General features: G+C 45.9%; 2 protein-coding genes across 5 annotated transcripts in view; one reads left to right on the forward strand and one right to left on the reverse strand.

Annotated features, from left to right (window-relative positions):
- The window catches only part of FAM149B1 (family with sequence similarity 149 member B1), a 59,260-nt gene extending 41,044 nt beyond the window's left edge, over positions 1 to 18,216 (forward strand). For 3 of the 4 annotated variants that reach the window (XM_089670744.1, XM_089670747.1, XM_089670746.1), the window contains 2 exons: positions 1,884 to 2,003; positions 14,827 to 18,216. In XM_089670744.1, coding sequence (XP_089526870.1) covers positions 1,884 to 2,003; positions 14,827 to 14,900 — 194 coding nt within the window. In that variant the 3' untranslated portion in view covers positions 14,901 to 18,216. Of the gene's footprint in view, positions 1 to 1,883; positions 2,004 to 14,826 lie in introns of those variants that run through there. The other variant, XR_016311798.1, reaches the window with a different exon arrangement.
- A 590-nt stretch (positions 18,217 to 18,806) lies between these two features.
- Positions 18,807 to 27,587, reverse strand: DNAJC9 (DnaJ heat shock protein family (Hsp40) member C9). The gene is made up of 5 exons (XM_089670748.1): positions 27,292 to 27,587; positions 24,886 to 25,026; positions 21,782 to 22,036; positions 19,658 to 19,744; positions 18,807 to 19,578 (listed from the first exon to the last, which is right to left on the reverse strand). The coding sequence occupies exons 1-5, from the start codon at positions 27,472 to 27,474 to the stop codon at positions 19,456 to 19,458; spliced, it is 789 nt and encodes a 262-aa protein (XP_089526874.1). The 5' UTR covers positions 27,475 to 27,587; the 3' UTR covers positions 18,807 to 19,455.
- Between the last annotated feature and the right edge of the window lie 63 nt (positions 27,588 to 27,650).

Consider the following 27,650-nt stretch of genomic DNA (forward strand, 5'->3'; position numbering starts at 1 on the left):
TGATGGTGGTGTTGTTGGATGTGATGGAGAAGTAAATGGGGGGTGGTGTCCGGGCTGGGGGGAAGACAAGAAACTCGGTTTTGGAGAGGTTCAGTTTAAGGAAGTGGAGCGACATCCAGTCTATGTCGCTCAGTAGGTGTGTGATTCGGGCGGAGACCGAGGGGGTGAGGTGGGGGGTTGAGAGATAGATTTGTGTGTCGTTGGCATAGAGGTGGTAGTTGAAGCCGTGAGAATGTATGAGTTGGCCAAGGGAGGAGGTGTAGATGGAGAAGAGAATGGTGTGCTATGTCAGAAAATTAATTGTGGATATTTATTTCACTCAACTCTGGGGCATTGGCAGCCTATTCAAGATGATTAGGCTGCCTTGACCCAATGCACCATAGCAGACAGATCTGAATGGGAACTTATTGTTGATCTCAATGTTGTTTAAAGGAGAAATCAAGGTTAATGTTTTAAGAAAGCCCTTTTAGTCTTGTATGGTTGGCAACATTTCACAAATATTGAATTCATTTTTAACTACACCTAGTATTTATCAGTAAAAACTTAATTATGCATTTAGCCTTTGTACAGGACTCAAGAAGGTTATCCAATTACCACATATACTGGAAACGTTCCTATTTGGCAATAGTTTAGCCTATGGTTCTCTAATGGGTACAAAAGTAGCTAAAATACTTGTCTTTATGTGAGCACCTGTGCTCTGGACATACTGCATATTGCCTTTAACATTTATTTGAACAAAGCACAAGGTTCACTTAATCTCCTCCCCTTCTTCCAGACAACTCCCTATAAAACAAAAGCACAAAGAGGGCACCTCCATCGGAGTGTATACTGTATGACAAGCAGCATAAAATAAATTAATGCACTCACATTTTGAGAAGACAAGTGAACATATCATCCATCACAGAATTAACATTGACTAGCAGGGGTAAGCAGGCAAGTGGGACAAAAGCAGAAAAAGAGGCACATCTGTATTGAAGAGGAATTGTGGTGTGCTAGCTTCCGGCAAGCGGCAGCTGGCCTTTATACAGAGCTCGGCAGAGAAGCTGGATTGCTGGGCAGGAAGGCTGTGCAAGCTGTCAGGCTGGTGTGGAACACAAGCCAGTTTCTGTGATTAGGCGGCTTCCTGGAAATTTCGGTAATCCTCGGGAGCACTCGGTGATGACATCAGCGCCTTCTTTGTGCTTTTCTGTTTTATATGTGTATTAGGTTACTCAAGACCTGCTTTAGGGGGACTGCCACCTTTTCTCCGAGTGATTATTATATTGATTTAACACTTCCTCCCCTTTCACTTATTATACAAGATTTATATAGCGCCATCAGTTTGCTCAGTGCTTTACAAAATAAAGGGAGACAATACAGCAACACTACAAGAGGGTTAGGAGGGCCCTACTCCTTGGAGCTTACAATCTACTTATCCTGGTGCGGCTACAGAAGCGCCATAGTTTATTACACCTTTCTTAGCCAGTATGTATTCCCTACCTTTTCCTCCCTAGCTGCTTCTTTTAGGTGCTGAAGAAAATAACTGTTTGAGCCAGGTCGTAGCCTACATAGAGCTATGGATTACTTGTTTGAATAGACAGAAGCACCAGCTATTTCCCATAACTACAGGGGAGCAAATGAAAGGCAAGTACATGTTGTTGGGTTGGAGGGACAGTCCTAGATGTGCAAAGCACTGACTTGCTGTAAGCACAAGTGCTGAAATAATTGCTCAGATGGACACATTCACACAAAAGTGTTCAATGCCAGGCAGAAAACTATAGGGTAAATAATATAACAATCTTATTAATGTCCTGCCTTACTAATGTAGAAAGATTTTTTGCTGTGTTTTATATTGGTTGTACAGTGTTAGAATGACAATCTTCTGGTTGTTTTTCTCTGTGTAGATTCCATTAGCATTGGTGTCACTGGCATTGGTTTAGGTATTGGCAGTTCATCAGCCATTTCAGTGCAATGGAGCCATTCGGTCTATGAGCGGAAAGATGACAGGGAAGAACTACACTCAGGTAAATGTTAAAGTATTTATTGTTTTAAAATAAAGACCCTGTTTAACAACTGCCAATTCTGACATTTCTCTCCTGCATTTATTATAGGTACTTATATAGCGCTCAACAGTGATTTAATCGTGTGTCCTTCCAAATAACTAGAGATGAGCGAAGAAATGAAAAATTCGATTCGACTGATTCGGCGAATTCGTGGACAATATTCGATTCGAGTCGAATAAATTCGCTGTGAATTTAACTTAAAAAAGGGTGTTTCTAGGCTTCAGAGAGACTTAATATTAGTGCAGAACACTGTACCTTTAATTTAAATGCCCTTGGAGTCTGCTGGGGAAGAGAAATAATACTGTCTGTCAGTATGACATGCAGATGAGTGCCGTCGATCTTAGAATCACTGCACACTTCACTCCTTTGGCCAGTCACGGGGCCAAAACCAGTGTTTGGAGCCACAGTGTGGCGGTGGAGGCAGCAGCAATGGGAGGCCATACAGCAACCTATGACAAAATGGAAACCAGCAGGAGCGTGAGGAGACCTGAAAGTGGCACATGGCAGAGTGGGAGCAATGGGAGGCGGTACAGGGACCCAGGTCACACTATGGGCCCAGCAGCAGCGTGACCAGGCGGTACGGGGGCCCATGGCCGATATGGGGCTTGGTGGCACCTATGGAAGGCCTGTAATCTGCCAGCAACCTATGACAAAATGGACAACCGCAGGAGTGTGAGGAGATTTCAAAGTGGCACATGGCAGAGTGGAAGCAATGGAAGGCCGTACAGGGACCCAGGTCACACTGTGGGACCAGCATCAGCGTGAACAGGCGGTACGGGGGCCCATGGCCGATTTGACCTCATTCATCCCATAGTCCTGCCGACTCACGAATAGCGTGGCCTCCTCAAAGGGCCTGAGCAAGCGCAGGTGTCACACATGAGCTGCCAATGGCTGACATCTAAGTTACACAGGGAGTACCTTTATCCGCTTTTAACATCAGGAAATCTGTGATGGCCTTTAGCTGTTCGTAAAGGCGGTCTAACATATGTAGGGTTGAATTCCACCTTGTTGCAACGTCACAGCATGAGGAGTCGGTACGGGGGCCCATGGCAGATTACATGTCTGGCAGCAGCTATGTGAGGCCCGTAATCTGCCTGCACCCTATGTCAAAAAATTTAACACACCAGCAGTGTGAAGAGACCTGAAAGTGGCACATGGCAGCAGAGTGTGGCGATGGAGACAGCAGCAATGGGAGGCCGTACAGGGACCCATGAGAGACTCTAGACTTGGCAGCAGCATGAGGAGGCGGTATATAGGGGCCCATGGCAGATTAGGGGCCTGGCAGCAGCTATGTGAGGCCCGTAATCTGCCTGCACCCTATGTCAAAAAATGTAACACACCAGCAGTGTGTGAGGAGACCTGAAAGTGGCACATGGCAGAGTGTGGCGATGGAGACAGCAGCAATGGGAGGCCGTACAGGGACCCATGAGAGACTCTGGACTTGGCAGCAGCATGAGGAGGCGGTATATAGGGGCCCATGGCAGATTAGGGGCCTGGCAGCAGCTATGTGAGGCCCGTAATCTGCCTGCACCCTATGTCAAAAAATTTAACACACCAGCAGTGTGAAGAGACCTGAAAGTGGCACATGGCAGCAGAGTGTGGCGATGGAGACAGCAGCAATGGGAGGCCGTACAGGGACCCATGAGAGACTCTGGACTTGGCAGCAGCATGAGGAGGCGGTATATAGGGGCCCATGGCAGATTAGGGGCCTGGCAGCAGCTATGTGAGGCCCGTAATCTGCCTGCACCCTATGTCAAAAAATTTAACACACCAGCAGTGTGAAGAGACCTGAAAGTGGCACATGGCAGCAGAGTGTGGCGATGGAGACAGCAGCAATGGGAGGCCGTACAGGGACCCATGAGAGACTCTAGACTTGGCAGCAGCATGAGGAGGCGGTATATAGGGGCCCATGGCAGATTAGGGGCCTGGCAGCAGCTATGTGAGGCCCGTAATCTGCCTGCACCCTATGTCAAAAAATGTAACACACCAGCAGTGTGTGAGGAGACCTGAAAGTGGCACATGGCAGAGTGTGGCGATGGAGACAGCAGCAATGGGAGGCCGTACAGGGACCCATGAGAGACTCTGGACCTGGCAGCAGCATGAGGAAGCGGTATATAGGGGCCTATGGCAGATTAGGGGCCTGGCAGCAGCTATAGGAGGCCCATAATCTGCCAGCACCCTATGTCAAAAAATTCTACACACCAGCAGTGTGTGAGGAGACCTGAAAGTGGCACATGGCAGAGTGTGGCGATGGAGACAGCAGCAATGGGAGGCCGTACAGGGACCCATGAGAGACTCTGGACCTGGCAGCAGCATGAGGAAGCGGTATATAGGGGCCTATGGCAGATTAGGGGCCTGGCAGCAGCTATGTGAGGCCCGTAATCTGCCAGCACCCTATGTCAAAAAATTAAACACACCAGCAGTGTGAGGAGACCTGAAAGTGGCACATGTTTGAGGCATGATTCATGGCGGATTTAGTCAGTTGTGTCAGGAACTGGTGGTTTGAAATCCAGACTAATCCACGCCTGATTCATTTTCACAAACGTGAGTCTCTCCACACTTTGGGTGGACAGTCGTGTCCTCCGCGGAGTTACAATACCTCCTGCCGCACTAAACACGCGCTCCGATGCCACGCTACTGGCCGGGCATGACAGCCTTTCAAGGGCAAATTCAGCTAGTTGGGGCCAAAGGTCAAGTTTCGTTGCCCAGTAGTCAAGGGGATTGTCTACCTCGGTTGGCAGGGTGCTGTCCAAGTAGGCCCAAGCCTGTTGTTTGAGCTCCTGCTCCAGGTCCACCTGATGCTGCTGCTGCTGCTGCGGCTGGTTAGTAGTTTCCTCACTGCGCTGGTGAAGAAAGCTACTCATCATCGACTGCAGACTGAGGCAGCCGCTGCTGGTGGAGCTGCCACTGCTCCTACCACCCCACCCCTCCCCTGCTGCCATGCCAGCGGAACGCGAGCGCACAGGGCCCACAGTGTCTGAGGATGGACGTTGGCGCACAAAGGCAGAGACCAACTGACTACATAGGTGGTTTTTATAGTACGTAATTTTGGCCTCCCTCTCAGCAGGTGTGAAAAAGGCCACCATTTTGGACCGGTAGCGAGGGTCCAACAAGGTGGACAGCCAAAAGTCATCCCTCTGTCTGATGGTTATTATTCGGCTGTCGCTACGCAAGCAACCGAGCATGCTATGGGCCATTTGTGCCAAGGAATGCGAGGGACTCCCTGCCTCCATCTCCACAGCATACTGCCACGGTGCGTCTGGGTCCTCTGTCTCCTCCTCCTCCTCCTCTACCAGATGCTCCTGCTCCTCCACTCCTGTCCGCTGAGTGGAAAAACCACCCATTTCACTCAATAATTCCTGAGCACAAATGTCCTCCTCTACCTCCTCCTCTTCTTCCTGTCCTGCCCCCACAGGGGTCATGTGGCGTTGAGATCTGTGCGCCACGTCTACCGCACCCTGACCAGCCATTGTTAACAGCATTTGTTCCAGGACGTGCAACAGAGGAATGACGTCGTTCATCCCATAGTCCTGCCGACTCACGAATAGCGTGGCCTCCTCAAAGGGCCTGAGCAAGCGGCAGGTGTCACGCATGAGCTGCCAATGGCTGACATCTAAGTTACACAGGGGAGTACCTTTATCCGCTTGTAACATCAGGAAATCGGTGATGGCCTTTCGCTGCTCGTAAAGGCGGTCTAACATGTGTAGGGTTGAATTCCACCTTGTTGCAACGTCGCAGATCAGGCGATGCTGTGGAATTCCGTTCTGCCGCTGCAGCTCAATGAGGGTGTTCTTTGCGGTGTAGGAATGGCTGAAATGCATGCACAGTTTACGTGACATTTTAAGGATGTCTTGCAGTGGGATGGTGGATTTTAGGAACCGCTTGACAACCAGATTGAACACGTGAGCCATGCATGGCGCATGGCACAACCTTCCTTGACGCAGAGCAGACACCATGTTCTTTCCGTTGTCAGTCAACATGGTTCCGATTTTTAGTTTGCGCGGAGACAGCCATCTGTCGATTTCTCTGTTCATTACACTCAGCAGTTCCTCCCCTGTGTGACTACGTTCGCCAAGGCATACCAGGTGCAGCACAGCGTGACACCGTTGCGCCCTGCACATGTGATATGCCGGTCGGGTAATGGGACTTGGCACGGGGGTGGCGGCTGAGGACACGGCGGAAAAAGAGGTGGTAGAGGCGGACATGCTTGCTGGACCAAGGACGTGCAAACGTGGAGGCAAAAGCGTCGTGACCTGTCCAAGTTGCTGGTGCGGCTGTGCCGGCACCACGTTCACCCAGTGGGCCGTAAATGACATGTACTGTCCCTGACCGTAGTTACAGCTCCACACGTCGGCGCTGCCGTGCACTTTGGCAGAGACCGACATGCTCAAAGACTGGCCCACCATCTCTTCTACATGTGAATGCAGGGCTGGCACTGCCTTTTGGGCAAAGAAATGACGGCTTGGCACTCTCCACCGCGGCGCGGCACAAGCCATCATTTCTCGGAAAGGTGCTGAGTCCACCAGTTGGAAAGGGAGGGACTGCAGCACCAGCAACTTGGACAGGAGGACGTTCAGCTTTTGCACCGTCGGGTGCGTGCTCGCAAACTGTTGTCTCTTGGATACGGATTCCAAGAAAGACTGTTGACGGAATCCGAGAAGAGGAGTAGCAGGAGAAGGAGCATCTGAACGAGCGGAAGATGCCAATGAGCGACAACTCCCCTCAGCAGAGGTGTTGGAGCCTTGACTGGCTGATAGAGGGCGATTGACGACGTCGGGTGACGGAGCAAGTAACGGAGCGGGTGATGGAGCGGGGGCTGGGGCAGGCAGAACCGCCGTATGTTTATCACGGTTTTCCCAGGCCACCGAATGGTGACGCTGCATATGCTGACGCAACGCTGTAGTCCCAACATGGGCCCCCTGGCCACGCTTGCATTTCTGGCCACATAGTCGACATACGGCTACGTTTACTTCCTCGGGCGGCTTGAGGAAAAATTGCCACACCACCGAGTAGGAAACTTTGCCCCCGCTACTCTTCACTGGCTGACTGCTACTTCCTCCGTGCGCAACGGCACCACTACTGGCCGTGGTGGTAGGCTGCAGTGGAGCTGGTGCTCTACTCCGTGGACGTTTGGCTCCACTGACACTGATGCGACCCTGCTGCTGTCTCCTGGGCAACCCACCGACTGTTTTGCTCGCTGCCAAGCTGCCACCCTCTTCTCCTGATGATGCGGAAGAAATTGCCTGATGACGACGAGGCTGCCAAGTGCGATCAACCTCCTCATCATCAAGTAGGGTCTCCGCCTCACTACTAGCCCCCTCGGCTGCGTCTGGGTCAGGAGACAGACCTGTCTCTAGACCGGCTACCGAGCCACTCTCCTCGCCAGTACTTGTTCGCTTGGCTGCTGAAAAGGCCGATGTCTCCCCCCGTTCCTGACCGCCCTCTGTTAGCTCTTCCTCACTGTACAGTGGGGCTGAGCCCACAGCATGCGATACTTCGCTTGGTGAGGGAACAGCAAAGGACAGGGGCAGGTAGAGGACACGTGATTTCAGTGGGCTTGGTCCCGGGCCATGCCAACTAACGGTTGTGTCTGACGTACCCACCGACCGTTGGCTGTAGGTGTCAGAGGTGACCTGGGAAGAGGAAGACGACCGAGCCAACCAATCAATGACGGCAGGGTTGTCGGTGGAGACACGACCGCTGGATGACACCGGGAGCACTGGCCTCTGGCTGCGAATACTGCTGCCTCGACCCCTTCCTCTGCTGCCACGTCTGCTCGCTCCTAAAACATTGCCTCCTCTGCCACTCCTCTGCATGTTGTCTGACATACTATTTAATTCAACGATTAGGTGTCCCTGAGTAACAATTCTCTGGCACTCAGTAACAATTCTGTCTGTCCCTGAGTATGAATTCTGTGGCCCTGAGTAACAATTATGTGTCTGTGCGAGTAACAATTCTGTGTCTGTGCGAGTAACAATTCTGTGTCTGTGCAAGTAACAATTTTGTGTCTGTGCGAGTAACAATTCTCTGGCACTCAGTAACAATTCTGTCTGTCCCTGAGTAACAATTCTCTGGCACTCAGTAACAATTCTGTCTGTCCCTGAGTATGAATTCTGTGGCCCTGAGTAACAATTCTGTGTCTGTGCGAGTAACAATTCTGTGTCTGTGCAAGTAACAATTTTGTGTCTGTGCGAGTAACAATTCTCTGGCACTCAGTAACAATTCTGTCTGTCCCTGAGTAACAATTCTCTGGCACTCAGTAACAATTCTGTCTGTCCCTGAGTATGAATTCTGTGGCCCTGAGTAACAATTCTGTGTCTGTGCGAGTAACAATTCTGTGTCTGTGCAAGTAACAATTTTGTGTCTGTGCGAGTAACAATTCTCTGGCACTCAGTAACAATTCTGTCTGTCCCTGAGTAACAATTCTCTGGCACTCAGTAACAATTCTGTCTGTCCCTGAGTAACAATTCTCTGGCACTCAGTAACAATTCTGTCTGTCCCTGAGTATGAATTCTGTGGCCCTGAGTAACAATTCTGTGTCTGTGCGAGTAACAATTCTGTGTCTGTGCAAGTAACAATTCTGTGTCTGTGCAAGTAACAATTCTCTGGCACTCAGTAACAATTCTGTCTGTCCCTGAGTAACAATTCTCTGGCACTCAGTAACAATTCTGTCTGTCCCTGAGTAACAATTCTCTGGCACTCAGTAACAATTCTGTCTATCCCTGAGTATGAATTCTGTGGCCCTGAGTAACAATTCTGTGTCTGTGCGAGTAACAATTCTGTGTCTGTGCAAGTAACAATTTTGTGTCTGTGCGAGTAACAATTCTCTGGCACTCAGTAACAATTCTGTCTGTCCCTGAGTAACAATTCTCTGGCACTCAGTAACAATTCTGTCTGTCCCTGAGTAACAATTCTCTGGCACTCAGTAACAATTCTGTCTGTCCCTGAGTATGAATTCTGTGGCCCTGAGTAACAATTCTGTGTCTGTGCGAGTAACAATTCTGTGTCTGTGCAAGTAACAATTTTGTGTCTGTGCGAGTAACAATTCTCTGGCACTCAGTAACAATTCTGTCTGTCCCTGAGTAACAATTCTCTGGCACTCAGTAACAATTCTGTCTGTCCCTGAGTAACAATTCTCTGGCACTCAGTAACAATTCTGTCTATCCCTGAGTATGAATTCTGTGGCCCTGAGTAACAATTCTGTGTCTGTGCGAGTAACAATTCTGTGTCTGTGCAAGTAACAATTTTGTGTCTGTGCGAGTAACAATTCTCTGGCACTCAGTAACAATTCTGTCTGTCCCTGAGTAACAATTCTCTGGCACTCAGTAACAATTCTGTCTGTCCCTGAGTAACAATTCTCTGGCACTCAGTAACAATTCTGTCTATCCCTGAGTATGAATTCTGTGGCCCTGAGTAACAATTCTGTGTCTGTGCGAGTAACAATTCTGTGTCTGTGCAAGTAACAATTTTGTGTCTGTGCGAGTAACAATTCTCTGGCACTCAGTAACAATTCTGTCTGTCCCTGAGTAACAATTCTCTGGCACTCAGTAACAATTCTGTCTGTCACCGAGTAACAATTCTCTGGCACTCAGTAACAATTCTGTCTGTCCCTGAGTAACAATTCTCTGGCACTCAGTAACAATTCTGTCTGTCCCTGAGTAACAATTCTCTGGCACTCAGTAACAATTCTGTCTGTCCCTGAGTATGAATTCTGTGGCCCTGAGTAACAATTCTGTGTCTGTGCGAGTAACAATTCTGTGTCTGTGCAAGTAACAATTTTGTGTCTGTGCGAGTAACAAATCTCTGGCACTCAGTAACAATTCTGTCTGTCCCTGAGTAACAATTCTCTGGCACTCAGTAACAATTCTGTCTGTCCCTGAGTAACAATTCTCTGGCACTCAGTAACAATTCTGTCTGTCCCTGAGTATGAATTCTGTGGCCCTGAGTAACAATTCTGTGTCTGTGCGAGTAACAATTCTGTGTCTGTGCAAGTAACAATTTTGTGTCTGTGCGAGTAACAATTCTCTGGCACTCAGTAACAATTCTGTCTGTCCCTGAGTAACAATTCTCTGGCACTCAGTAACAATTCTGTCTGTCCCTGAGTAACAATTCTCTGGCACTCAGTAACAATTCTGTCTATCCCTGAGTATGAATTCTGTGGCCCTGAGTAACAATTCTGTGTCTGTGCGAGTAACAATTCTGTGTCTGTGCAAGTAACAATTTTGTGTCTGTGCGAGTAACAATTCTCTGGCACTCAGTAACAATTCTGTATGTCCCTGAGTAACAATTCTCTGGCACTCAGTAACAATTCTGTCTGTCCCTGAGTAACAATTCTCTGGCACTCAGTAACAATTCTGTCTGTCCCTGAGTAACAATTCTCTGGCACTCAGTAACAATTCTGTCTGTCCCTGAGTAACAATTCTCTGGCACTCAGTAACAATTCTGTCTGTCCCTGAGTATGAATTCTGTGGCCCTGAGTAACAATTCTGTGTCTGTGCGAGTAACAATTCTGTGTCTGTGCAAGTAACAATTTTGTGTCTGTGCGAGTAACAAATCTCTGGCACTCAGTAACAATTCTGTCTGTCCCTGAGTAACAATTCTCTGGCACTCAGTAACAATTCTGTCTGTCCCTGAGTAACAATTCTCTGGCACTCAGTAACAATTCTGTCTGTCCCTGAGTATGAATTCTGTGGCCCTGAGTAACAATTCTGTGTCTGTGCGAGTAACAATTCTGTGTCTGTGCAAGTAACAATTTTGTGTCTGTGCGAGTAACAATTCTCTGGCACTCAGTAACAATTCTGTCTGTCCCTGAGTAACAATTCTCTGGCACTCAGTAACAATTCTGTCTGTCCCTGAGTAACAATTCTCTGGCACTCAGTAACAATTCTGTCTATCCCTGAGTATGAATTCTGTGGCCCTGAGTAACAATTCTGTGTCTGTGCGAGTAACAATTCTGTGTCTGTGCAAGTAACAATTTTGTGTCTGTGCGAGTAACAATTCTCTGGCACTCAGTAACAATTCTGTATGTCCCTGAGTAACAATTCTCTGGCACTCAGTAACAATTCTGTCTGTCCCTGAGTAACAATTCTCTGGCACTCAGTAACAATTCTGTCTGTCCCTGAGTAACAATTCTCTGGCACTCAGTAACAATTCTGTCTGTCCCTGAGTAACAATTCTCTGGCACTCAGTAACAATTCTGTCTGTCCCTGAGTAACAATTCTGTCTGTCCCTGAGAATGAATTCTGTGGCCCTAAGAATTCTCTGGCACTCAGTAACAATTCTGTCTGTCCCTGAGTAACAATTCTCTGGCACTCAGTAACAATTCTGTCTGTCCCTGAGTAAAAATTCTGTGGCCCTAATAACGTTTCTGTGGCCCTAAGTAACAATTCTCTGGCACTGAGTAACAATTCTGTCTGTCCCTGAGTATGAATTCTGTGGCCCTAACTAGCGTTTCTTTGTCCCTAAATAACGATTCTGTGGCCCTCATTAACAAGTCTGTGTCCCTGAGTAATGGTTCTCTGTCCCTAAGTAACTTCTCTCTGTCCCCAATTCTCGTTTCTGTGGCCCTAACTCTGTCCCTGTCCCTAGTACAGAGCGGTCTGCCTCTGTTCAATGACTGCAGGCAAATGAAGATTTCCAAAATGGCCGCTATATATACCTCGACCATTACACAGTGCTGGCTGGCTGGCTGCTGATTGGCTGATGCGATCACATGTCGTTGAGGAATGCATTATGGGGCAGCGCGCCTTGTCTGCGCGCCTTCCCCGACATCCCCGCTCCGTCGCCGCACATGTCAGCCGCCATTTTCGGAAAAATTTCGATTCGCGCGTCCGAATTAGGCTGTTTTTCGGATTCGGCACGAATCGAAATTTTTCCGATATTCGACTCGAATTCCACTTCGGATACTTCGATTCGCTCATCTCTACAAATAACCCTTCAAATCTATAATATACATATCAATTCTTCCTAAAAGTGCTCCGTGCTCAGTAGAATAAAGTGACAGGTTCTCTTTAAAAATGTGCTCTTAAGTCTTTATTTTCTGACATACGCCCAAGTTCCCTTTTCCTTGCTGATGTAGTTCTGCTGGTACATGCACTTTTAAGAAGAATTGATGCATATATTATGAATTTGAAGGTTTATTTGGAAGGACACTGTTGAGCACTGTATAGAAATATTTCTTTTTAGTAATAGTGTATCACACTTGAACAGTTGCACCGTTAATTATAGTTTGTTTTAGTTGTATAGAGCCATAAGCACGCTTCACGTTTTATTTTCGGTCATTTACATAGCGCTGTCAATTTACGCAGCGCTTTACATATACATGCACTGCTCAATAAAAATAAAGGAACACTTTAAAAACACATCAGATCTCAATGGGGAAAAATCTCATGCTGGATATCTATACTGATATGGACTGGGTAATGTGTTAGGAACGTAAGGATGCCCCATCGTTTGATTTTCAGGGTGTCTTTGAATTCAGGCCTCTGTAGGTTGATAATTTTCATTTCCATTAAAGTGCAAAAATGATGCAGCAGGCTAGTCCATTTTGCTGAAACTTCATTGCAGCAACTCAAAATGCTACTCAATAGTTTGTATGGCCCCCCCCCGTGCTTGTATGCATGCCTGACAACATCAGGGCATGCTCCTAATGAGACAACGGTGTCCTGGGGTATTTCCTCCCAGATCTGGACCAGGGCATCACTGAGCTCCTGGCCAGTCTGAGGTGCAACCTGGCGGCATCGGATGGACTGAAACATGATATCCCAGAGGTGTTCTATTGGCTTTAGGTCAGGTGAGTGTGGGGGCCATTCAATGGTATCAATTCCTTCATCCTCCAGGAACTACATACTCTTGCCCCTGACATTGTCATGCACCAGGAGGAACCCAGGACCCACTGCACCAGCACTGGGGTCTGACAATGGGTCCAAGGATTTTATCCCGATACTTAACAGCAGTCAGGGTACCATTGTCTAGCCCAGGGGTGGGCAAACTTTTTGACTTGAGGGCCGCAATGGGTTCATATATTGGACCTGGGGGCTGGACCAAGAGTAGATGAATGATGTGTATGTGTCATCCATAGTAAGTATAGTAATATTCCCCCATATAGTAATTCATTCCCCATATTAAGCCCCCAAGTCCCCCCTGTGTCAATTCACTTACCTTTACACCGCGCGTTCCTCTTGCCGTGTTCCCGCGCCGTTCCGGTGTAGCATGAAAATCTGTCTCCTATGAGGATCTGTCCCCCTCGACGTATCTGCGCATGTGCCAGTTTCAGGCATTAGCAGCCGATCGGCGATCTCCGGCACATGCGCAGATACATCGAGGGGGACAGATCCTCATAGGAGACAGATTTTCATGCTACACCGGTCTTCAGGGCGGACTGTGAGAGGAGCCTAGCTCCGCGGGCCGGATTAAAAGGTCCGCCGGGCCGTAGTTTGCCCATTGCTGGTCTAGCCTGTAGAGGTCTATGCATCCCTCCATGGATATGGTTCCCCAGGCCATCACTGACCCACCACCAAAATGGTCATGTTGAACAATGTTACAGGAAGCATAACGTTCTCCAGACCCTTTCACGTGCTCAGGGTGAGTCTGCTCTCCTCTCTGAAAAGCACAGGGCGCCAGTGGCCACCTTTTATGAAGTCTGTTTCTGATTGTTTGGTCAAGAACATTCACACCACTGCACAAAAAATGGCAACCATCCCAACCTATAATCAGCCTTAGCAGTAATGTGCACATGGAAGGGCAATGCACACTGCAAACAAAGGATTTCCCAGCAACACTTATCAGCCAGCCTGCAAAACTACTAATTTGGCCCTAATTTGAATAAAAAAACCAAGGGTTTTGTTTGCACACGTTTGCAAATACATGTGTAATCCACAGTTCCATGTCAAGGATCCTCTGTATACTGTGGACCTAACTAAAATTTCCAAAGCCTCCATCGTAGGAGCACATGTATCAATGGATAGGTTAAGGGCAGATGTGCCTGGAGGAGCCCATCCCTCCTTACAAAGGTACAGGGACGCACAAGACACCCAGCTATACCATAATAACAGCAAAGGCATCCAGTGTGTCCCTGCATCCAAATTAGTTGGGACGGTTGCCATTTTAGTTGGCGAATTTGGCTTTTATTCCCATCACAAAAAATGTAAACATCCCTTATAATAAACTAAGATATGACCGATCCTCTTTATGGAGACATCTCTCCTCTACCCTGGAAAGCATGAGATCAAATTAAAAAAAGAAAAAAAAAAAATTCAGGCTTTCCAGAAAAAAATGGCAATGTTTACATCTGCCAGAAGTGACATCATGATGCCATCTCTGGCTTCACAGGACCATAAAGATGGCCGTGGACCAGATGGTCAGCTCAGTGATATTTCGGCAGCATTGCTGGATTGGATGCTGGACATCCCGATCGCTCGGGAAGCCCAGAGAGGCGCTGCTATTCAGTCAAAGGTTGCCTGTAAAAGCAATCTAGCGGCTAATAAGCCATTAGGATGGCTTTTACACTGTAGGGAATAATTGGCTGAACAGAAAGAGATAACTGCAGGCATCATCTTAGTATAACCACTGAAAGTTCAGAACGTCATATGATGTCCTTTGGGTGGCAAGTGGTTAGTAAATTGCAGCTTTTTGCCAGTTACCCAGAAGTAACCACAGAATATTGATCTGTTTTAACTTATTTTCTTCTGTCTATTTATGGACTAGCTAGTTGGTGTTTTAGATGTCACTCACGTGTATTGAGTGTAGAAAACTAACTGTAGTTTTGTGTTTTTTTTAATTTTAGGTAACCCATTTCATCTAACACTCAAATCTCAAAGTCATCGTGGAGCCCTTGCAAGAAGCAGACAAGGACTATAAATAGACTAATTCATGGCATATGGGGTTAGTCCCAGGATAAATATATAACTTAGTGGATGCCAAATTGTGGAACTGTGTACAGCCCAGCTTATGAATGGTAGTACTGTCACTTGTGGCTTAAGCTCTGACAGCTAGTGAATCAAATGTTAAACCAGTACTATTAGAGTGCTTCCTCAGTGACACTCCACTAGCTGCTACATCAAACATACATCTATGCTCAGGATAGTCTGTTTTTTTTAGAAATATGTATGGTCAAAGCTAAAACACTTTTCTAGACAGATGCTATAAATGGGTAGAGGGAGTTAAAAAGAAAATGAGAATTCTGGTATTATATGGTCAGAGTAATACTGGCTTACTTGTGAAAAACACGTTCGAAATCCTTCTTGGTGTACCTCTCAGATCACAAAACTCACTGTTGCCCAGCTAGAAGGCTTGAGCGCAAATAAGTTTGTTCATGTAAAGTGAACCTGTACTTTTCTTAGGCAGGGTCAATCAACAAGTTCACTTATTCCTGCTCTCCCTTTTCTTTCTTCTATCCCTTAAAAGCAAAGCCACAAATTATTTTTTAAAAATGCAGGTTGGCACATTCCTGTTTCCCTCAATGGATGTGACCCTGCTTTGTGTCTCTTTAAATTCAGCTGGTGACGACATTCAGGGAAGGTTAGTATATGCAGTAGGAGATAGTTTAGGTGAACTGGTTACTTTGTCCTGAATGAGGAAACAGGTTCAGTTTCATTCAACCAAAGTCATTTGGGTTTGTTAGCTGAGCCAAGTTGGCCATGTCTACTTTTTTGTGACTCCAGTGCCAAGATCTACAATGGGAATTTTCAGTTCCACCTTGTCACCTTCATTACAAAGCCAGAAGGTGTCTTGCACCTCTAATATGGAATTAACAAGTAAATGTGTCCAATTGGGAGAAAATGACTTCATTACAATGTTGTGGAAGGGGGGCAGAGACTCCTACAACTGTTGAGAAATCGCAGAACTGGAATTGATAGATGGAGTTCAACAGCTACAGCTACCTGCAACTTATATAGTACAAAACATTTTCTGCTTGGATAAGAATAGGAGAGCTGCTAGGGGAGACAAGCCATTGTAGTAAATAGCTTGATGAGCTGAGACTTATGTGTAAGAGAACACATTCCTCTAGTCCAGGGGTCTCCAAACTATGGCCCTCCAGCTGAAGTACTACAAGTCCCATCATGCCTCTGCGAATCTTGTCTGTGGCTGTCAGGGTCTTGCAAGACCTCATGGGACTTGCAGTTCTTCAACACTTGGAGGGCCACTGTGTGGAGACCCCTGCTCTAGTCTGATTTCCAGGTGTGGTTTTTGTTTATTGTACATTGTTAGGGCGCCATTCAAAAGGAATGTCAATGCAACAGCACAAGTGCAAACATAGGCTAAAGCTGTACAAGTAGTAGGTGCTACTTTAAAGGCCAGTTCACCTTTTGGAACATGCTCCGGCTCCTGCAGCCTCTCCCACCAGTGCTGGTCTGTGTGAAAGTAGGCAAAGGATCTTCTCCCTGCACCTGCTGTCACAATTCATACCACTGCATCACTCATCCACAAATTCCTGTGAATTAATAATCTACAAGTCCCATCAGCCATTGCAGCTGACAGCTTGTAGGTGTGAATGATCAGCGCTCTGGTGGTTCATTCACAAGCCTTGCAGCATTGAAACTGGCAACCCCTATGAATGTACAGGCTGAAAGTTGCTGGGCTTGTCTGCAAGCCTGAGATTGCACCCCTTATCACGGGTGCAATGCTTTCTAGGTTCCTGCTGGGAAAAAAAAAAATGCCCATTTGTCATTGTGCATTTATTTTTTTTCTAAAAAAGTGAACTTATCCTTTAAAAGCAGTGGTCTCCAAACTGCAGCCCGGGGGCCAGATGTGGCCCTTTGCTTACTTTTATCTCTCGGGGCATTATTTTTCTCCCCACTGATACCAATGACAGGACACAATTCCTCTCAAAGACACCAACAATGTGGCTAATTGACATCAACGGTGGGGTACTATTCCTCCCACTGACACTAAAGATGGGGCATTGTTTATTCCACAGAAGTTTGGACCTTTTCTACTGCAAAAAGTCCAGCCCTCCTAAGTCCGAATGACAGTAAACTGGCCCTGTGTTTAGAAAGTTTGGAGACCCCTGCTTTAAAGCAAAGTTTTCCTGACACAGACATGGAGAGTGCTGTTGCCGCTACTTTTTTGGGTGTCAAGTTTACACTCTTACTTCATTACTTTGTTTCCTTCCCTCAAACAAGTATGCAAATAAGGATGTCCATATTTACAGACAGACATACATAAACACACGTCAGTAGCTGACACCTTATTAAGCAGTTGGTGTACCAGTTATGTATTCCCAAAAGGTGTTTTGCCATGCTGTGAATTCCAGCAGCAGGAATCAGATTCTTACAGGTGGGATTGACAGCTGAATGCAGATAGCAGCGGCTACCCTGCCTGTACACTGTGATGACAGGCTGTTGGTGGCTACAGCTGTTTGTGCCCGTTAGCACAGCCAGCCATCACTTGCTGGGATTCGCAGTGTGGCAAAACACCTCTGCAAATGGTGCCTTAGACAAGTAGCATCTTCAGAAGAGAATTGGCAAGGACAACCACCTTAAAATTTTTTCCTCTAGCTGGAAGAGGATTGAGCCAAAACAAAGGCAGAAGGACCGACTCTTGAAAAAAAAAGTAATTACTGTATGTACTAAAAGATATTAAGTTTGCTATTGCTGACCTGCTGAAAATGTTAATTACCTGGCTGGCTCTGGTCACATAGTCAGCACAAGCAAGTCAAGTCAGAACACTTGCTATAAATGTGTGTTGCACCTCAGTGATTGAAAGTATTTAAGCTTTTTGATAAGCATAAGAACTGAGCAATTTGCATTTCAAAAAGTGAAGCTAATAAAGCTAAAATATTTTTGGTACAGACTCAATCCTAGATAAAAGGTCATGACACCTGAAATTATGTCCCTCCCTTGCGGTTTAAGAAAAAACACAAACACTTTGCTGGTGTTAGATATTGGTTGTTTTTTTTAGCATTTGACTGGCTATACCATTTATAGCATTATATTTGTGTCCTACTTAGGAGTAACTAACTTTCCCCTTACTGTCAATGGTTGGAATTCAGTCATTTACACTTTTTCTAGCAGTGAAAAATCTTTTACATGCCATGCCAAATAAGGAAATTGTCATTACATGTCAAATTTTATGGCTTTAGAATATGTACTTGCTAACACCTTTTATTTTTTTGTTACCCCAACCATGTAAATATGTATTTTTTATAAATAAAAATGCTTTGCAATTTCTGTAACACTTAGATGTTCAATCAACAATGGTACAACCTATTAAGTAATTGCTGAACTTAACCCTGCTACAGGGGGGCAAAAAAAGAGAAAAAAAAAAAAAAAAAGAAAAAAAAAAAAAGGAGCTTAAACAATCTATAGTGGGAAAATCCTTAAAGTTGCTGCGCTACTTTTATGGAGTTAATCCCTTGTTAACGTATTGTTCTAAAGTCATGAAGTATATACGACACTTGGTTCTGACAGCAACTCATGCACCAAATTCAGGTAGTTTTAACATACATATACAATTTACATCGTGGCGGAGTGAATGTGCCAAATTCAAAATAAAATACAGACAGTTCGTATCTAATGAAAGTGGAGCTATTCAAGACCAAATTCTCTATTTTGCATAGAGAGAAACTGGCGCAGACAGATTTTGCGAAAGTGTCTCCTGCATTCTAAAGATGTTGCAGTATGCGCCAAATTAAAGTACACGTTCTAGACAGGTACAGAAATGTGGCACATGCTCCACCACTTTTTAGAACGCATGAGAGACACTTGTCTGCGACAGTCTTTATGATTTCCAGGTATAGGAAGCCAAATGGAAAGCAGAAACAAGTAACATTTTCAACAATTTTATTGAAAAAACAAGTGGAATCAGTTCCAAATATTAACAGTTGCACGTCACTATAAAGCTTTTAAATTACGTAAGAGAAACTAAGTACACAATTCCAAAAATGTGCCATACTGAGAGAAGTGCTTTTTTTTAAAAAAAAATACAGTCCACTTAAAAGATCTTTACATGTTTTTGGGGACTTGATTACAAAAGGGAAAAAACAAGGGAAGTGCCAAACAGCAACTTCAGTTCCAAGTTCCAGCTGCAGTTTAGAAACTGTACCATCCAATCAGCTGCCATCTTTGATACAGATCTTTTCTTTCCCAATTTTATAAAATAATCCACACAAAAAGGCAAAACGTTAGAATGGCTTAGTACTGCACCTGACTAATTCTTCAAGCAACAACCTCCCTACAGGGGGTAAACAAACATGTACACAACATGATATGAATAACTAATCAATATAGTTAAACTCTACTGTAAGTCTCACACATTCCCCAACAAGTTCTGTGATCTTATACTTCCACACTGGTATTTAGAGGCTTGCTGAAAGAGAGGAGGAGACAAACAAGATAAAAAGTACAACAGAATTACTGTGTCTGATGTCAAAGCATTTGAAATATCTATTTGTATGTAACAAAACATCTAAATATCACTTTTTCCCTTTTTTTGTCCCTGTGGGTTTTTTCCCCCCTTTTTTGGAATTGTTGCAGTATTTTGCTTCCAATTGTGCCATAAAACCATCAAGTTCCTTTTCTCGATCCTTCTGTTTTTTCTGGAGAACAAAAAAAAAAATTTAGCAAAACATACATTTAGTAAGCAAACCTAAGATCCAAGGGTCCCGTGTTCCTTACTTGAATTAAAGCTTTTAAGTCATCATCTTTATCACCTAGGCCCAATTCCTGTTTCATTTCTTCTGCTTCTTGGGCTTCTTCAGCAGCCTAAAATATACAGTATGTACAGGTTGTATTCAAAGAAACATTGGGAACACAAGCCAAACAAGTCCATGCCATGGGTACATTAAAAAGCAATCATTTTTCCACTTCTATCGTTAAATTTTTTGTGCAGCAGAAAACCTGAACACCCTCCTGAGCTGGAAGCTGCGAATACAAAGGACTGCAGACTTGGCCATTGCTCCAAAATAACAGCAGTGATTGGAATTGAGATGTTCATAATGAAATGTGGTAAGGAGCAACTTGCACATGTTTACCTCAACATTGTTCTATGCCTGCTTCTTTGCATCCCAGAAGCATGAAGTGTACTCACTTCTGCTTAGTCATTCCACAACTGGATGTGCGAGTAGTACTTAAGCTGGCCATAGACGTTTCCAATCTAGGCTGGTTCAGCAGGGACCAGCTGAGATTCAAACCATGTATGGGCAGGCTGAATGTACCCAAGTTCATCAATCAACTTGGGTACAAACCAGCCTGTTGGATTTTACATGTAGTTATTGCTAATGGCTATTATAGCCAATACAGTAATCACTGTGTTCTGGCAGGGATGGCCACACAATGGCTCTGCAGGAGGGATTTCCCCCATCAACGCTGACTGTGTTGATGGGGGAAACAAGCGATTTTCTTTCCTGTAACCCGTGGTTGTAGGGAAGAAAATACTTAAGTCTTTGGCCAACTTTACACCTCCTTGGTCATACAGACAACTTCAGACACCATAGTTCAGCTCTGGGAAAGGCAATTTACGAATATGCCCTTAGCAAAGTTTTGCTGTGGATCTCAGCCCATATTTTCTTGTGGACAGACGGCATCTTTTCAGTCTGTTCCGGCAGCCTATGTCTAAAACACAGGTGCATGGAAAATGATCAGAGCACATGTTTATAGACACTTGTATCCACAATTAACTCCCCCTTTGGAGACAGAGCAATCTAAATATAGACATGAAAAGAAAAAAATGCGTGCAATTACCTGGATTAGGCAGCACTGGCAGAGTCACGAAAGAGATGGGAACAGAGTCTACTGAAGTTGTTCTTCATGTCTGAGTAACATACGAGAAAACTTGTCTGTGCTCACCTCTCCACTCTATTATACTGCCAGGCCAGACAGGTTGCACATAAGAAGGTTATTACATCATGTGAACAAGCCATTTTAAAATTAAAATGGTTAAATCTTTTAACTGCATAGAAGTTAGGTTAAGTAGGTCGTTTGAAAAACCAAACTGTGCTTAGCAACAGTAGTTGAGTATTTACAAATACTTGTATGTATCTATCTACACTTCAGCACACATTCTCCTCCTGTTATTCTGACAATTACAGCATTAAAAAGTGGCACACTGTATTCAGGCTGCAGAGATTAGGTTTCTAAATCAACCTCCAGCATGCATGTGATTACCATACTTGGCTTTCTTGATGAACACATGATCAAGAAGCATGCCGTCTGGTTCCCAATTAGTAAGACATGAAACAAATTTGATTGTGGGGTTTTAGAACTAGGTATGTTTGCTGAAAATCCTTACTTCTCACCTTGTGTTTGCAGCACAGGGCACATTTGCCTCAGAACATTAACAGCCAGACACCATGCGGTCCAGTTTTACTAAATAAATGGTTAAAACTTATTGCGTCCCCCCCCCCCCCTGTGGACCTTCACTTTCTGTCCCAGAGACAAAATAGGATGTTAGAGGAAATCTTTGAGTTAAAAATTTTTCATTTTTTCCATTTTAAAGAACACTCGCTAGATTTAATAATCATTAGTGGGGTCACATCTACAGTTATTTTCAACCACAGTGACAACATTTGAAGGAGCAGGATAGAAAATTGCTAAACAGTGTATGCAGTTTTTGTTCAGTAAGGTCCATTTGGTCCAACATTGAATGTTAAAAGCAAACATTTTGACTTTAGCATGACATTTGTCAACTCATTGAATGTACTGAGAATTCTCATTAGAATGTTCAAACAAACATTAATTTGAAAATCTACTAGCGTACGGCCAGTTTTAGAATGCCATCACTGAAGAAAGTGTGCGGCTTACCCTTTTCCTGCGCTGATCCCGTTTCTTCTTAGATTCTTTTACAAAGCTATCGTAGGCTGGAACATCCTTCTTCTTAATGGCTTTCTGGATGATCTCTCTGATCCTTGGCTCATTTTCAATATCAGCAAATATTACAGAGTCCATTATGTTATCCATGTCTCCTTCAAAGTCTATATAAGCTTGTATAATATCTGTCCTCTCTTCATCGGATCCTCTGTACCTTTCTTCATATGCTTTGATATCGTCCACAGTTATCTAACACAGGAGAAAAGTCAATCAAAATAAGGTATTTTCATGTTGATCCAGATATGCTACAGTGAAAAGTGAATGCACCCTTAACCACTTCATGTCCGGACACTTTTACCCCCTTCTTGTCCAGGCCAATTTTCAGTGCTGTCACACTTTGACAATTGCGCGGTCACGCAACACTGTACCCATATGAATTTTTTAGAATTTTTTTTAGAGAGATAAAGCTTTATTTTGGTATATTTATTCACCGCTGGAATTTTTATTTGTTTACTATATAAATGAAAAAGTCCAAGAAATTTGAAAAAAAATGTTTTTTCTTAAAAAATTTTGCAAATAAATAATCTTGCTTCATAAATCTTGCCCAAAATGTATTCAGCCATCTTTTTAGTAAAAAAAATAACCCAAATTAGTTTATAACCAAAAATAATTTTTCAAAAACTTTTTTTACATTTGTACGTGTTTTTTTTTTTTAAACATACTGTCACCATAGCAGTACAGTGTCACCATAGTGACACTTTACTAGGAGTGGGGGGGGGGGGGGGGGTGAAGATTTTTTTTTTTTTGAACACCGATTGCTTTTACACCCATAAAGGCTGTAAAAGCAATGATTTCTCCTCCTCTCTGGCCGCATTCTTGCAGCGATTGAGAAATACTGCGTGAGCTGTGATTGGTCACAGCTTGACACATGGTACAAGGCTGTTGTAAATAGCCTTGTACCATGTGATCTCTGATTTCACAAATGGTGGGCGCAGTTTATGAACGGCAACCCGCTCCTGCACTGCCCCCGTCTGGTCGTTTATATGCAGCGGCCAGACGAGACGTGGTTATCCGCTTCCATACCAGGCACTTTTACCCCCTTCCTGCCCAGGCCATTTTTCATGTTTCAGCGTTCTCACACTTTGAATGACAATTGCGCGGTCATACTGCACTGTACCCAAACTAAAATTTTAGCATTTTCTTCACACAACTAGAGCTTTCTTTTGGTGGTATTTAATCAACACTGGGGTTTTTATTTTTTGCTAAATTAACAAAAAAGACCGAAATTTTTTTTTAAAAAAAACACGTTTCTTTTATAAAAGTTTGCAAATATATAATTGTTCTTCATAAATTTAGGCCAAGATGTATTCTACTACATTTCTTTGGTGAAAATAACCCAAATTAGGATGCATTATTAGATTGTAGGAAAGTTATAGAGTTCACAAACTATGGTATAGATCTGAAGTACTGACAGCCAATCTAATTTCGTGAGGTCCAAGAATGTCAGAACAGTACAGATATCCCCAAATGACCCCTTTATGCAAAAATAGACAGTCCAACGTATTTCATAAGAGGCATGGCGAGTTTTTTGAAGTTGTAATTTTTTGGTCAATTTTTCAGAAAATGAAAAAATTACACATTTTCACAATTTTTTTTTTTTTTTTATACATACTGTCACCAGTGCAGTACAGCGTCATAATATAACTGGCATGGCGGTGATCTTGGACACTGACTGGTGACAGCACGAAAAAAAAAAGTGATAATTTTTTTTGTTAGTTTTAATTTTATTTCATTTTTTTCTTTTTGGTCTTAGTGAAATATGAAAAGAAAAAAAAAAAACAAAAAACTAAGTAGTATAATGTTACCATAGTAACATTGTACTACTTTGGGGAAGTGATCAGTATTTTTTTTTTACACAATTTGCTTATAGCAAATAATGACTTTGCTATAAGCAAGCATTTACCTGAATGACATCGATTCATTCAGGGATTTTTTTTTTGTGCTTAGCTGTGATTTGGCCACAGGTAATCACATGACACAGCTGGGCAGTGATTGGTCCAGCTTGTGCATGTGATCGCTGTGACCATTCACAGCTAGACACACTAGTATACAATGGATGGCATGAAAGGAAGCCTACAACTGTCATGTGACCTGCTGTGATTGGTCACAGCAGATCACATGGTACTGGAAACGGGGCCGGTACACAGATCTGTCATCGGCCGTGTCCGAGGTACACAGCCGGTGACAGATCGCGCCGCAGAGCGGCCCTGCGGGCAGGCGCAGTGCGCATGTCTGAAAGGACTCCATATGGTGTCCACCTGGAGGGACGAGCTGCTCGCCCGGCCACCATCTGGCTATAGGCCGGACGGCAACTGGTTAAACATGAAAGTACAACATACCAAAACATTCAGCTCAGTACTACTAAAAGACTTGACATCCCTTGCTGGTTGGTTTGTGGATGCAGAATAATAGCGGTAAGATTGGGGCACATATTATTCCTTATTTTTTTATTATTTGAAACTTTACTTGCTATTGCATATGATTGTCTATAGAGATTGTTTTCAGTCAGTCAGACCTGACCCACAGAGTTGCACTAAGTCAGAAAAGTAAAGCACAGTAGCACTAAAAAAACAGGAGGCAAAGCCTGCATAGTGTGCAAATATGGCCTCTCCTACATGCATCTACACTCATGAGATACCTTGAACGTTTAGGTCTTCTTCAGAGGAGTGCTGGCTCCCATACTGTGTACAGGAAGGCAACTGCATTCAGCCCAAGCTGTGTGCAGGAAGCCAATGGAAGTGGATGCATATGCAGCAACTGCACAGACAGTTACATGTTAAAAGCTGATAGCCGAGTAGGGGCGCAGCCCTGAATGAAGACAGTGTATGCCTGCACGCAGCTGAGTGCAGATACAGACCCGAAAACAAATGCCTCCTGCATGCAGCATGGGTGCAGTGCCTGTCTGAACAGGGCCTTACTAAAGAAAAAGTAGTGTTGAGAAAATAAACATAAAAAAAAAAAAAAAAAAAAAAAAAAAAAAAGAATTGCTCCAAAAAAGTGTGCCAATTTGGATATTTTATATCTGTATTATAAGTAACCTTTTTAAACAGCAAACGCCAATACTCCTCCCAGTTACGGTCTTGAGAAATTGCATCGGAGTCCTCATCCACAATCCCTTGTTCATCATAGACCGCTCGCTGCTCTTTGTCACAGAGAACTGAATACACTTTACCAAGTATCTGTAAATTGAAGGATATCCATTAGATTGGGGTTTAGGTAAGAATACAGCAAAAACACAGATAAAAGAACAAATGTTTGCATGTCACTTTCTTCACAGCTTGCAACACAGATCAAGTCAAAAACTGTTAGAGGATCTAACAAGGAAAATATCTGTAATTCCCAGCAATGTCCTGGTCCTGAATGCACCCAGGGAGAGTCTGGAGACACACACCCTCACAGATGCCATACGGAGACACAAGGGCTGTGCCTGTGCAGCTGCATCATATCACCTCTGTATACATTGTCGTCGTCCCCCATATCGCCTCTGCATACATAGTCTCCCCCCCCCCCCCGCACCATATCGCCTCTGCATACATAGTCTCCTCCCCCCCCCCCCCGCACCATATCGCCTCTGCATACATAGTCTCCCCCCCCCGCACCATATCGCCTCTGCATACATAGTCTCCTCCCCCCCCCCCCCACCATATCGCCTCCGTATATCCTCTCCCCCCCCCCACCATATCGCCTCCGTATATCCTCTCCCCCCCCCCCCACCATATCGCCTCCGTATATCCCCCCACCCCCCACCATATCGCCTCCGTATATCCTCTCCCCCCCCCCCACCATATCGCCTCCGTATATCCTCTCCGCCCCCCCCCCCCACCATATCGCCTCCGTATATCCTCTCCCCCCCCCCCCACATCGCCTCCGTATATCCTCTCCCCCCCCCCCCCCACATCGCCTCCGTATATCCTCTCCCCCCCCCACCACATCGCCTCCGTATATCCTCTCCCCCCCCCCACCACATCGCCTCCGTATATCCTCTCCCCCCCCCCCACCACATCGCCTCCGTATATCCTCTCCCCCCCTCCCACCACATCGCCTCCGTATATCCTCTCCCCCCCTCCCACCACATCGCCTCCGTATATCCTCTCCCCCCCTCCCACCACATCGCCTCCGTATATCCTCTCCCCCCTCCCACCACATCGCCTCCGTATATCCTCTCCCCCCTCCCACCACATCGCCTCCGTATATCCTCTCCCCCCTCCCACCATATCGCCTCCGTATATCCTCTCCCCCCCTCCCACCACATCGCCTCCGTATATCCTCTCCCCCCCTCCCACCATATCGCCTCCGTATATCCTCTCCCCCCTCCCACCATATCGCCTCCGTATATCCTCTCCCCCCCTCCCACCATATCGCCTCCGTATATCCTCTCCCCCCCTCCCACCATATCGCCTCCGTATATCCTCCCCCCCCCTCCCACCATATCGCCTCCGTATATCCTCCCCCCCCTCCCACCATATCGCCTCCGTATATCCTCCCCCCCCTCCCACCATATCGCCTCCGTATATCCTCCCCCCCCCTCCCACCATATCGCCTCCGTATATCCTCTCCCCCCCCCCCCACCATATCGCCTCCGTATATCCTCTCCCCCCCCCCCCCCACCATATCGCCTCCGTATATCCTCTCCCCCCCCCCCCCCACCATATCGCCTCCGTATATCCTCTCCCCCCCCCCCACCATATCGCCTCCGTATATCCTCTCCCCCCCCCCCCCCACCATATCGCCTCCGTATATCCTCTCCCCCCCCCCCCCACCATATCGCCTCCGTATATCCTCTCCCCCCCCCCCCCCACCATATCGCCTCCGTATATCCTCTCCCCCCCCCCCCACCATATCGCCTCCGTATATCCTCTCCCCCCACCATATCGCCTCCGTATATCCTCTCCCCCCCCCCCCACCATATCGCCTCCGTATATCCTCCCCCCCACCATATCGCCTCCGTATATCCTCTCCCCCCCCCCCACCATATCGCCTCTGTATATCCTCTCCCCCCCCCCACCATATCGCCTCTGTATATCCTCTCCCCCCACCACCATATCGCCTCTGTATATCCTCTCCCCCCCACCATATCGCCTCTGTATATCCTCCCCCCCCCCCACCATATCGCCTCTGTGTATCCTCTCCCCCCCACCATATCGCCTCTGTGTATCCTCTCCCCCCCACCATATCGCCTCTGTGTATCCTCTCCCCCCCACCATATCGCCTCTGTGTATCCTCTCCCCCCCACCATATCGCCTCTGTATATCCTCTTCCCCCCCCCCACCATATCGCCTCTGTATATCCTCTACCCCCCCCACCATTTCGCCTCTGTATATCCTCTCCCCCCCCACCATATCGCCTCTGTATATCTTCTCCCCCCCATCACCTCTGTATATCCTCTCCCCCCCCCCACAATACACACGCGGTGTGTCCCATCAGGATGAAGGCTCCGCTCTGACCTGGAACTTCAGCGTGGCCTCGTCCTTCTCCTCCTCGGACACCCGGTCCGGATGAACCTTCAGCGAGGTCTTGTGATACCCTCTTCGGATCTCCGCCTCCCCGGCCGTCCTCCTCACTCCGAGCACAGTGTACAGGTCGGAGCTCCCGAAGTATCGCTCACAGTTCTCCAGCAGTCCCGGCATGGTGCCGCCTTCCTTCCCAGTACACACAGATCCACAACACTGCACTGACAGCTTTTGGCGGGTCTTTCACAGCCAGCACCCTATTGGCTGAGAACTTTGTTGCCTTACCTCATTTCCGCTTCACGTTGAAAGCTTTATGTGTAGCAGAGAAGGCGGACACTAGTGTGCAGACTGTA

The sequence above is a fragment of the Staurois parvus genome, unplaced genomic scaffold (assembly GCF_062004578.1).
Source record: "Staurois parvus isolate SC_StPar_1 unplaced genomic scaffold, SC_StPar_1.0 ptg000094l, whole genome shotgun sequence".
In the NCBI taxonomy this organism is placed as follows: Eukaryota; Metazoa; Chordata; class Amphibia; order Anura; family Ranidae; genus Staurois; species Staurois parvus.